We start from the raw sequence: 11,887 nt of genomic DNA on the forward strand, positions 1-11,887 counted from the left end.
TATAGACTATCTTAATTTGATTTTAAATAGTTATTTATTATCTATTGTGGTCAACACTAGATAGAAAATAGAGTTCATTTATCATCGGTCATGATCAAACAACATGGTCTACAATTCAAACAAAATTGATGGGTCATGAAAAAGATGCAAACTTTTAAAAAATAAAAATAAATTTAGAGGATGTTTTACTTGAACACATATTAGCTTTTTGACTTGATAACGTGGTCAATACTGCATATAGAATAAAGTTCTTTTATCATCGGTTATGATCAAACAACGTGGTTTACACTTCATACAAAATTGATGTGTCATGAAAAAGATACAAACTATCTTAATTTGATTTTAAATAGTTATTTATTATCTATTGTGGTCAACACTAGATAGAAAATAAAGTTTATTTATCATTGGTCATGATCAAACAACGTGGTTTATACTTCATACAAAATTGATGTGTCATGAAAAAATATAGACTATCTTAATTTGATTTTAAATAGTTATTTATTATCTATTGTGGTCAACACTAGATAGAAAATAGAGTTCATTTATCATCGGTCATGATCAAACAACATGGTCTACAATTCAAACAAAATTGATGGGTCATGAAAAAGATGCAAACTTTTAAAAATAAAAATAAATTTAGAGGATGTTTTACTTGAACACGTATTAGCTTTTTGACTTGATAACGTGGTCAATACTGCATATAGAATAAAGTTCTTTTATCATCGGTTATGATCAAACAACGTGGTTTACACTTCATACAAAATTGATGTGTCATGAAAAAGATACAAACTATCTTAATTTGATTTTAAATAGTTATTTATTATCTATTGTGGTCAACACTAGATAGAAAATAAAGTTTATTTATCATTGGTCATGATCAAACAACGTGGTTTATACTTCATACAAAATTGATGTGTCATGAAAAAAATATAGACTATCTTAATTTGATTTTAAATAGTTATTTATTATCTATTGTGGTCAACACTAGATAGAAAATAAAGTTCATTTATCATCGGTCATGATCAACAACATGGTTTACAATTCAAACAAAATTGATGGGTCATGAAAAAGATGCAAACTTTTAAAAAATAAAAATAAATTTAGAGGATGTTTTACTTGAACACGTATTAGCTTTTTGACTTGATAACGTGGTCAATATTGCATATAGAATAAAGTTCTTTTATCATCGGTTATGATCAAACAACGTGGTTTACACTTCATACAAAATTGATGTGTCATGAAAAAGATACAAACTATCTTAATTTGATTTTAAATAGTTATTTATTATCCATTGTGGTCAACACTAGATAGAAAATAAAGTTTATTTATCATTGGTCATGATCAAACAACGTGGTTTATACTTCATACAAAATTGATGTGTCATGAAAAAAATATAGACTATCTTAATTTGATTTTAAATAGTTATTTATTATCTATTGTGGTCAACACTAGATAGAAAATAAAGTTCATTTATCATCGGTCATGATCAAACAACATGGTCTACAATTCAAACAAAATTGATGGGTCATGAAAAAGATGCAAACTTTTAAAAAATAAAAATAAATTTAGAGGATGTTTTACTTGAACACGTATTAGCTTTTTGACTTGATAACGTGGTTAATACTGCATATAGAATAAAGTTCTTTTATCATCGGTTATGATCAAACAACGTGGTTTACACTTTATACAAAATTAATGTTTCATGAAAAAGATACAAACTATCTTAATTTGATTTTAAATAGTTATTTATTATCTATTTAACTTGACAAACTTTACCACGTGGTCTACACTTCATGAAAAATAAATATTCTTTATTGTGGATCATGATTGAGAAAAAAATGGGCTGTTATTATTTGATTTTAAATGGTTATTCATTGTCTATGATTAAATCTAGGCAAATGAAGTTATTTCCTTGAACACGTAATAATCAATTTAGAGGATGTTTTACTTGAACACGTAATAATCAATTCATTTCTTGACCAGTTGATTATTTCCTTATTTTTAAGATGTAGAATGATCTTAATAATAAAAAGGACGTAGTCAAGGTCTTTTATTTTATTATTATTTTTAAAATTTTAGAGGATGTTTTACTTAAAGACTGTTTAGCTTTTTGACTTGATAACGTGGTCAGCACTGCATAGAGAATAAATTTCCTTTATCATCAGTCATGGTCAAACAACGTGATCTACAATTCATACAAAATTGATGGGTCGTGAAAAAGATAAGATTTTTTTTTTTTTTTTTAATTTTAGAGGATGTTTTACTTAAACATGGATTAGCTTTTTGACTTGATAACGTGGTTAATGCTGTATATAGAATAAAGTTCTTTTTATCATCGGTTATAATCAAACAACGTGGTTTACACTTCATAAAAAATTGACGTGTCATGAAAAAAATACAAACTATCTTAATTTTTCTTTCATGAATTTTTTTAAATATTAATTGGATTAGATTTGAGTTTGATGACTCTTCAGTATTAATTGGATAGATTTTGAGTTTCAAATTATTTTTGAAAACGAATAAATCCAATATTTTAATATTACTTGATTTGGAATCTATTTGCTTGATAAATTTTTTTAGATAAGTTAAAGAAAATAAAAAAAAAATGTGTTATTAAGAAAAAGATCATATTTGATGATTTTTGGTATGGTTGGTGAAGAGAAAATGAAAAAAGAAAGAGATCGTGTTTACTTTATTTGTTTTTATGATTTTTTAAATTATTTTTATTTCTTTATGTTTTTCTTTTGCTTTTAAAAACAAGTGAACAAAATTTTTATTTGTTTTTTGGAAATTGTTCTCTATTTAACTTTGGTTTTAAAAATTGTTTTCAAACAAAAAGGCCAAATAATGCTATAAATTTCTAAATTACACCACCAAACAACCTTATGGATTTAATACTATTTTTGTATGCTAAAGACCTAAGCTCTTAACTTATTCCTAATACCTTGATTTACATTTTTTGTTTCCTCCGGTTTAGATTTTTTAACGTTTAGAATTAGTATAATTTTTTTAATTCATAAATGAATTTTCATGTTTATCTTAATCTTATTGACCTTGACTTAGTGCCAAGTCATGGTCTTTCTATCCACACCTTTTTATTTTTTATTTTTTTAGTTTTTCCTTTTTGTCCAAGTCAAGGTCTTCAATCAAGGCACTTGGTTTTTGTGGTGAGGCAAAGATTCGAGTCATTTTCCACTCAATTAGAATTTAATATGATACAACTCAAATAATACTAAAAACAAAAAGAAGTGAGGTTATCATTGTCATTGCTTTAAACCACTTTCTATATATTTTGTTGAATTGAAAATGCAAGGGAAAGAAGAAAGAAGTTTCAGGTAAGGAACTAATATTTGTAAATTATTTTTAATATGCTTTTCTATCTAATCCTTCTAACTCTAAGTGATTTATGTTTTCGCCAATCAAAGTAAGGTTGATATTTGAGATGATTATAATTGTTTTTCTTAATATATATTTACATATGTTATTAGTAGATTTTTTTAGACTGGTGACGTTTGTTAAATGTGTTGTTTAAAATAAGTTCTTTATGTTGTGCAATTGTCTTTTAGATTTTGGCAGTGTTTTCATTTTTATGTTGGAAATAAAATTTTAATTCAATTCAATAAAATGCTGACTACATATTGGAATTCAATTTTTACAGGTGTTCCTTACTAGAGAATTGAATATTTACATGGAGAAAATTTTGATTCTTGGTTTCATTTTAGCTATTCTCTATTTCATAACAACAGAACTTGCATGTAATGGTCATACCCATATCGACAACAATGTTCAATCTGAACAAAAGGCTCTTATCGACTTCAAAAGTGGTCTCAAAGATCCCAACAATCGGCTTTCATCATGGAAAGGAAGCAATTATTGCTACTGGCAAGGAATTAGTTGCGAAAATGGCACAGGATTTGTCATTTCAATTGATCTTCATAACCCTTATCCTCGTGAGAATGTATATGAGAACTGGAGCTCTATGAACTTGAGTGGAGAAATTAGTCCTTCATTGATAAAACTCAAGTATTTGAAATATCTAGATTTGAGTTTCAACTCATTCAAAGCCATGCCAGTTCCTCAATTCTTTGGGTCTCTGGAGAATTTAATATATCTAAACTTATCGAGTGCTGGGTTTAGTGGATCAATTCCTTCAAATTTAAGGAATCTTTCTAGCTTGCAATATCTCGATCTTTCTTCTGAGTATCTTGACGATATTGATTCTAAGTATCTTTACGATATTGATTCTGAATATTTTAATGATTTATTTGTTGAAAATATTGAATGGATGACTGACCTTGTTTCCTTGAAGTATCTTGGTATGAATTATGTTAACCTTTCATTGGTAGGAAGTCGGTGGGTTGAGGTGGCAAACAAGCTTCCAAGTTTAACTGAGTTGCATCTAGGTGGTTGTATCCTCTCTGGCTCATTTCCATCTCCAAGCTTTGTTAATCTTACTTCACTTGTTGTTATAGCTATCAACTCCAACTACTTCAATTCCAAGTTTCCTGAATGGCTTTTAAATGTCAGCAACCTTGTATCCATTGATATAAGTGACAATCAACTGCATGGGAGAATTCCACTTGGTCTTGGTGAGCTACCCAATTTGCAATACTTAGATCTATCTTTAAATGCCAATCTCAGGGGTAGTATCTCTCAACTATTGAGGAAGAGTTGGAAAAAGATAGAAGTTCTAAATTTGGCTCGTAATGAATTACATGGTAAGCTTTTTTGTGTTATTAGAAAAATTGATATTTCTTTGTTGATATGTTAATGTATAGTTAAGTATAGTTCATGATTGTGTATATAAGTGTTGAATATGTGTCAATATACAAATATCAAATAATCACTATATTTGATTCACTTGTTGGAAACAAAATTCTTCTTATTAAAAAAAAAAATTATTTTGAATTTTAAATTTCTTAGAAGGAAATTTAGTTTCTTTTTTATCTAAGAAAAAATATGTAGTTTAACAATTTATGCTTATGAAGTATCAATGTTATTTGACAATTTTTTTGTGTAAAGGCAAGTAATTATAAAAAGTGTTTGTCTACATGACTATTAAAAAAAATTGTATCTTATAGGAGTATGGTTTTTTTTTTTAATCCTTAACTTCCTTTTTTACTTTAAATTAGTTGATGAATGATTTATTATTTATTATTGCCAATAATTATACATTTGTTATATTAATTATTTTTTGAATGTTTTCATTTCATTTTGACATAACTCTCATTTTTTCAATTTGTTTTGCTCCTGAGGATAATAATTTGAGCATGTACTAAATTGAATATTTATATGATGGTTGAATTGATATATGATGTGCTTTGTCACTTATGTTTGAATATTTTACTAAATTTAGTTATTAAATGTTTTCCATTTTTTATTCTCATGGTATACCTTCCTTTAAACTATTCTATTAAAATTTTATTCTAAATTGTTATGTTTATTTAAAGTACTTCCTGTTCCTATAAAATTAAAATAATTATAATTTACTATTCACTTATATTTGAAAAGCTTGTAACTAATAAATTAAAAAATCAAATTGTATTAAAATTTAAAAATTTACTTTCTTTGTATCTCCAAAAAGAATTAAATTCCTATTTTGACAATTTATGTTTGTTAAGAATCTTTATCATCAAATACCCTTCAATCATCTCCTACATATTTTCAATTTCTATTTTCTCTCACTAATTCGTCTATTATATCAAATTATTGTAATTTATATACTGAGATATGACCTTTCATGGTTGAGACTAGTAATTGAAACCATAAAATTGAACATTAAGTGAATATGATATGGCATTTCATGTTCTTAAATATTGTTATTGAAATTTAAAAAAATTTAAGGTAGTAAAACATTTCTAATATGTATGTTTTCTAAAACAATTTTTGAATATCATTATTTTTTTTTTTATGGTAGTTTACTATTTATATTAGAGTCTCTATGAATTTCTATGTTTAGAAATAAAACATATGAAGCTTATCCAAACACAACCATAAAGAAACAATTAATGTCAATAATTAATCCTACTAGTCTTATAACAGTGAAATCAATTACTTTATTTCATGGTTATCAGAAAAGATAAAAAAATAGTACCTAAAAAAAATCTAATATTTTTTTTTACTTTTTCTTTAAACTAATTGTTCATGAATTAATTTGTTTTGTTATTTACTATTTTTATTATTTGTTTGTTACATAATTTTAATTAATACATATTTTTATTCTTGGTCATTGCAGGTTCAATTCCAAGCTCCATTGGAAACTTTTGCAACTTAAAATATCTAGATTTGGGGGCTAATTACTTGAATGGAAGTTTACCTGAGATTATCAAAGGACTTGAAACCTGCAGTTCTAAAAGTCCTTTGCCTAATTTGACGGAATTGATCTTGTACTACAATCAATTGATGGGAACATTGCCAAACTGGTTGGGTGAGCTTAAAAATCTTAGGATACTCTATTTATCCGATAACAAATTTGAAGGTCCCATCCCTGCTTCTTTATGGACATTGCAACACCTGGAGTATTTGTCTCTTTCACGGAATGAGTTGAATGGAAGTCTCCCAGATAGTGTTGGACAACTTTCTCAACTGCAAGGCTTGGGTGTTTCTTCCAATCATATGAGTGGAAGTCTGTCTGAACAACATTTTTTGAAGCTGAGTAAGTTGGAGTATCTATTCATTGGCTCCAATTCTTTCCATTTGAATGTTAGTCCCAATTGGGTTCCCCCTTTCCAGGTGAATGAACTTAATATGGGTTCATGCCACTTGGGTCCTTCATTTCCGTCTTGGCTTCAATCTCAAAAGAACCTTGAGTATCTTGATTTATCAAATGACAGCATGTCAAGTCCCATTCCAAACTGGTTTTGGAATATTTCTTTTAATATGTGGCGGTTAAATCTTTCTCACAATCAGTTACAAGGTCAGCTACCAAATTCATTAAATTTTTATGGTGAATCAGATATTTATTTCAGTTCCAACCTCTTTGAAGGACCTATTCCTTTTTCAATCAAAGGGGTCTCTTTTCTAGATCTCTCCCATAATAAATTTTCTGGCCCTATCCCACTGAGCAGAGGTGAATCCATGTTAGACTTGAGATACCTTTTGCTTTCCGATAATCAAATAACAGGGGCCATCCCATCAAACATAGGTGAATCCCTATCGAACTTGATTTTTCTCTCTCTCTCGGGTAATCGAATAACAGGGACCATCCCAGATTCCATAGGACACCTCTCTTTTCTTGAAGTCATTGATTTTTCAAGGAATAATTTGACTGGAAGCATTCCTTCTACCATAAATAATTGCTATAGCCTCGGTATTTTAGACCTTGGAAACAATAATTTGTCTGGGATAATACCAAAGTCATTGGGCCAGTTGCAATCGCTCCAATCACTGCACCTGAACCACAACAAGCTTTTAGGGGAGTTGCCCTCATCTTTCCAAAATTTAACAGATTTGGAAGTTCTTGATCTTAGTTACAACAAATTGTTGGGTGAGGTTCCTGCATGGATTGGAGCTACTTTCGTAAATCTGGTAATACTCAACTTGAGGTCGAATGTGTTTTGTGGAAGACTTCCCTCTCAGCTTTCAAATTTAAGCTCCCTGCATGTCTTAGACATTGCACAAAACAATTTGATGGGTAAAATTCCAAGCACTTTGGTTGAGCTTAAAGCCATGGCTCAAGAGCAATTGAATATATATCGGTTAAATATGAATGTCAGCTCCTTGTATGAAGAGCAATTGGTTGTGATTGCCAAAGGCCAAATTCTTGAATATACCACGACTCTTTCTCTTGTTGTAGCCATTGACCTATCTGACAATAATTTAAGTGGAGAGTTTCCCCAAGAAATAACAAGATTGTATGGTTTGGTGGTTTTGAACTTGTCGAGGAATCACATCACTGGCCAAATTCCTGAAAACATTTCAATGTTGCGACAATTGTCATCTCTTGATTTGTCAAGCAATAAGATTTCCGGCACCATTCCTTCAAGCATGGCCTCATTATCATTCTTGAGTTATTTGAATCTATCAAATAACAATTTCTCTGGTAAGATCCCCTTTACAGGGCAAATGACAACCTTCACCGAGCTGGCCTTTCTGGGAAACCCTGATCTATGTGAACCTCCACTGGCCACAAAATGCCAGGATGAAGATCCAAATAAAAGGCAAAGTGTTGTTAGTGACAAAAATGATGGTGGCTCTATTGATCAATGGTTTTACTTGAGCGTTGGCTTGGGATTTGCCATGGGCATCCTAGTTCCATTTTTTGTTTTGGCAACAAGGAAATCTTGGTGTGAGGCCTATTTTGATTTTGTGGATGAGATTGTCAGATGGTTGTTGAGAGGAAGAGCAACCTATGCCAAAAATCATCCTAGAAGGCGATAAATTTTGTTTGTAGATCTTTCTATGCTTTATGTATCATTATAAGCTTTGGAAGTGAATTTCATCACAGTTGCAATAGTTGCAATAGAAGAAAAGACTTTGCTTTTAATTTATTTTAAGTTCACATTGTAAAGGCTATAGCTTATTTAACTGCTACTTTAAAAAAAAAAATCTTTAACTTCAGAACCTATCATTTGTCATAAATAATCTGCAGTGTTTTGGCATTGTCGGAAGGCTTAGAAAAGAACTTGACACCTCTTATTCATTCTACATTCAGAAGTCTTGCTTATCATATTTCCCAGCTCCTTATCAATCATTGAATTTTCAATGGAAGCAAATACATCTTATTATACCCTATTCAAGTTCTAAAGCAATATAGATTTTAGAGCCTCATCTCGATCCTCTTCATAAAGAATAGAAAAAACTGGAGGGAAAAGTTTTTTCAGTTCTGAAGTCACTCTAAGAGTAAAGAAAAATTAGACTTCTTTCACTTGAGACTATCAAGTGTTCTCTAGGTAGATGATTATTTTTGTATTCCTCACTAGCCAGCCTTTTGGGCTCTCTTATGGTCCCATCTCCGGGCCTCCCTTTTTTAACATATATAATTTTTTTGAAGTCTTTTTTCCTTCCTTTAAAGGGACCATTTTTGGCAACTTTGGGGCCTTTGAATTTTTATTTTATTTATTTATTTTTCTAATATTTTAGCTATGAATTATAATATTTTATAAATTCAAACAAATATTTATCTACTTTAAAAAAGAATATTAAATTATAAGAAATAAATAAAAAATAAATGGATAATAAATATTTCAATAAACCATTTCATGATAAATTTCATACATAACAAAAAATATAAATTATGTATTTATTTTTTTTAAAAAAGATGATAATATTTTAGTGAAAGTTATAAAAAATACATTAATATAAGAAGTTGTTACCTTATTTTTAGGGTGAGGAGTGATCTTAAAGACAACATTAATGGGCTTAAAAGCGAGCTTTTGCTCCTCAATTGGAGCTACCACATGGCACCATGTCATAAGCCAACCCTCCCTTCTTCCTCTCCTCACCCACACCCACACCCAACCGAAACCCACCCCGCATGATACCCGACCCAATAAAAATGGGTTGGGCCTAATTTTGGCCCATTTTTCTTGGTCTGGATAGTTTGTCCCTTTTTTATTTCCCTCATCCAGTCTTTTAGGCCCTCTTATGGGTCCCATCCCCTGGCCCAATTTCTGGGCCAATTTTGGGTCTCACTTTTTTTTTTCTTTTTATCCTTAAAGGGACCTTTTTTTGGCCCCTTTCTAGGCAACTCTTGGGTCGTTTGAATTTTTATTTTATTTTCTGTTTTTTTTTAAACCATTTTTTCCTCTCTGCAAGGGCTTAATTTCTGGGCCCAATATATGAACCTTTTTTTTCTTGGTTTTTCCTTCTCCATTTTAACTTCCAACTTTCAAAGCCCATAATTTGAATGAGTCATAGTCTTTTGATTATTTATTTATTTATTTAATTTTAAAAGATGTTTTACTTGAGCACAATTTAGCTTTTTGACTTGATAACGTGATCAATATTACATAGATAAGTTTTCTTATCATCGGTCATAATTAGGGGTCTCCAACGACCGGGCCGGGTCGTAAATAGGAGGCCTGCGGCCCAGCTCGGGCCGGGCCGGGCCATGCTAAAATGCTAGGCCTGTGGCTCGGCCTATGAGCCCGCGGGCTGGTGGGCTGGGGGTACTCAGGGACATGTTTGGTCCCGACATACCTAACGCCACTGATATACTTGTGCCCCGCTGGTGGAACAATAGGTTCCAGCGTGGCAGCTATAGTAACTACCCCATCATTTCTAATCCCCAAGTCGTTAATAACATCAAGGTATGACATCACATCCTTGGATACTCGTATATTTCACAAACCTCTGTTTTATTTATTCTGCCTGTCTTTGGTAAAAGTTTGCCATAAATCAACTTCATGCTGGAGACTTTACTCATTATGTGCTTTCATGACAAGTAATAATGCATCGTATGAGATGAATCTTTACAGGCAGTCTGTATTTAGGAAAAAGAAAATGCTAAATACATCAGCATATGCCATGTGGGATACAAATAAAGGAATTTTTTTTTATAAAAATTCCAGTTTTAAAGGGTAGTTTTCCTGTTGCTTTCATGAGATGATGAAACTATCTTTTAAAGGGTAGTTTAAAGGGGCGGGCCTACGGGCCAGGCCGGCCCGCCGGGCCTAAAATTAGGCCCGCGGCCCGGCCCGCCCAGAAACGGGCTCAGGCCGGGCTCGGGCTCGGCGGGCTTGGGCCGGGCCAGGCCTAAAGCGGGCCGCGGGCTTTTTGGAGACCCTTAGTCATAATCAAACAACGTAGTCTACACTTCATACAAAATTGATAGATCATATTATTCTAACATAATTTTAAAATGGTTATTTATTATCCATATGATTATTTGACTTGACAAGCTTTACAACGTGGTCTACACTTTATTCAAAATAAATATTCTTTATTGTGGATTATAATAAAGAAAAAAAATGGATTATTATGATTTAATTTTAAATGGTTAATTATTGTCCATGATCAAATCTAGACAAATTAAGTTATTAGATATTTGTATAAGAAAAAAAATGGAAGAAACTAATCTATCATAATAAGGTTATTGCATGTGTATGTTTCTCATTAGTTGAGACTTTAAAGGAATCAAGTTTGTGGGTTGGATCATATTATTTTCTAATATCATTTTCCTTTGAAGTCAAAAGTGATTACTTAAATTACAAGACAAATATAATATTGGCAACCTAGTTAGATTTTTAAAATTCTTATGAATGGTAAAAATTGTTTTCTATTTCTTTCAAAAATAACAAAAAAAAAAATGTTTTGTGATGGTTTCAAATAATTTTATAATTTTAAAAGATAAAAAAAAATTGTTATTCTAAAATGCAAATAAAAACATATGAGTTTTCTAATAACAAGTGAAAGTTATTAATTTATTATTATTGAATTTTAATTTTAATTTTTAATTTTTTAATTTTATTTAAAGATAAATTATTTTAACACTACTATATTATTTTTAAAAAAATAATAGAAGACTTTTTTCTATCTAGAAAATTAATTTAAAAAAATAACTATTAGTCCAAGGGTTCTCCTAATCATATTTTGATGATAACAAACTATGTTTAAGTTACTAATTGGTTTGAATTATAAAGAATTTCAATTGTTAATTTGGAAATTCATCAAATGACCTAATGGATGCAAGATCAAGATTTTTGAAAGACATTTTAATCATAAGAAACATATGTAAGATGAATGCATGAGTGCACTTAGGATTTTCATATCATTTCATGCATCTTTGAAAACTCAATTTATGCATTAAAGTTACATTTCCATCAAAATCCGAGTTCTATTAAATGAACTTTAGGCAAAACGTTTCAAAATTGACATATTATTTTACCTAAAGACCTTGTTTAATTGTTAAAAGCAAAAAGACCAGAAAAAGATAAGTTTTCGGGCC

General features: G+C 30.2%; 1 protein-coding gene across 1 annotated transcript; it reads left to right on the forward strand.

Annotated features, from left to right (window-relative positions):
• The first annotated feature begins 3,600 nt into the window (after positions 1-3,600).
• On the forward strand, positions 3,601-8,455 carry LOC117922118 (receptor-like protein EIX1). The gene is made up of 2 exons (XM_034840146.1): positions 3,601-4,718; positions 6,236-8,455. Exons 1-2 carry the CDS (start codon positions 3,689-3,691, stop codon positions 8,377-8,379), a joined length of 3,174 nt encoding a protein of 1,057 aa, XP_034696037.1. The 5' UTR covers positions 3,601-3,688; the 3' UTR covers positions 8,380-8,455.
• The last annotated feature ends 3,432 nt before the right edge of the window (positions 8,456-11,887 follow it).

This window comes from Vitis riparia, chromosome 9, assembly GCF_004353265.1.
Source record: "Vitis riparia cultivar Riparia Gloire de Montpellier isolate 1030 chromosome 9, EGFV_Vit.rip_1.0, whole genome shotgun sequence".
NCBI lineage: Eukaryota > Viridiplantae > Streptophyta > Magnoliopsida > Vitales > Vitaceae > Vitis > Vitis riparia.

Bases quoted from the DNA above. Each gene is read 5' to 3' on its own strand.
- LOC117922118 (XM_034840146.1), top strand. From the start codon at position 3,689: ATGGAGAAAATTTTGATTCTTGGTTTCATTTTAGCTATTCTCTATTTC. The intron at 4,719-6,235 runs GTAAGCTTTTTT...TGGTCATTGCAG, and splicing joins GGCTCGTAATGAATTACATG to GTTCAATTCCAAGCTCCATT.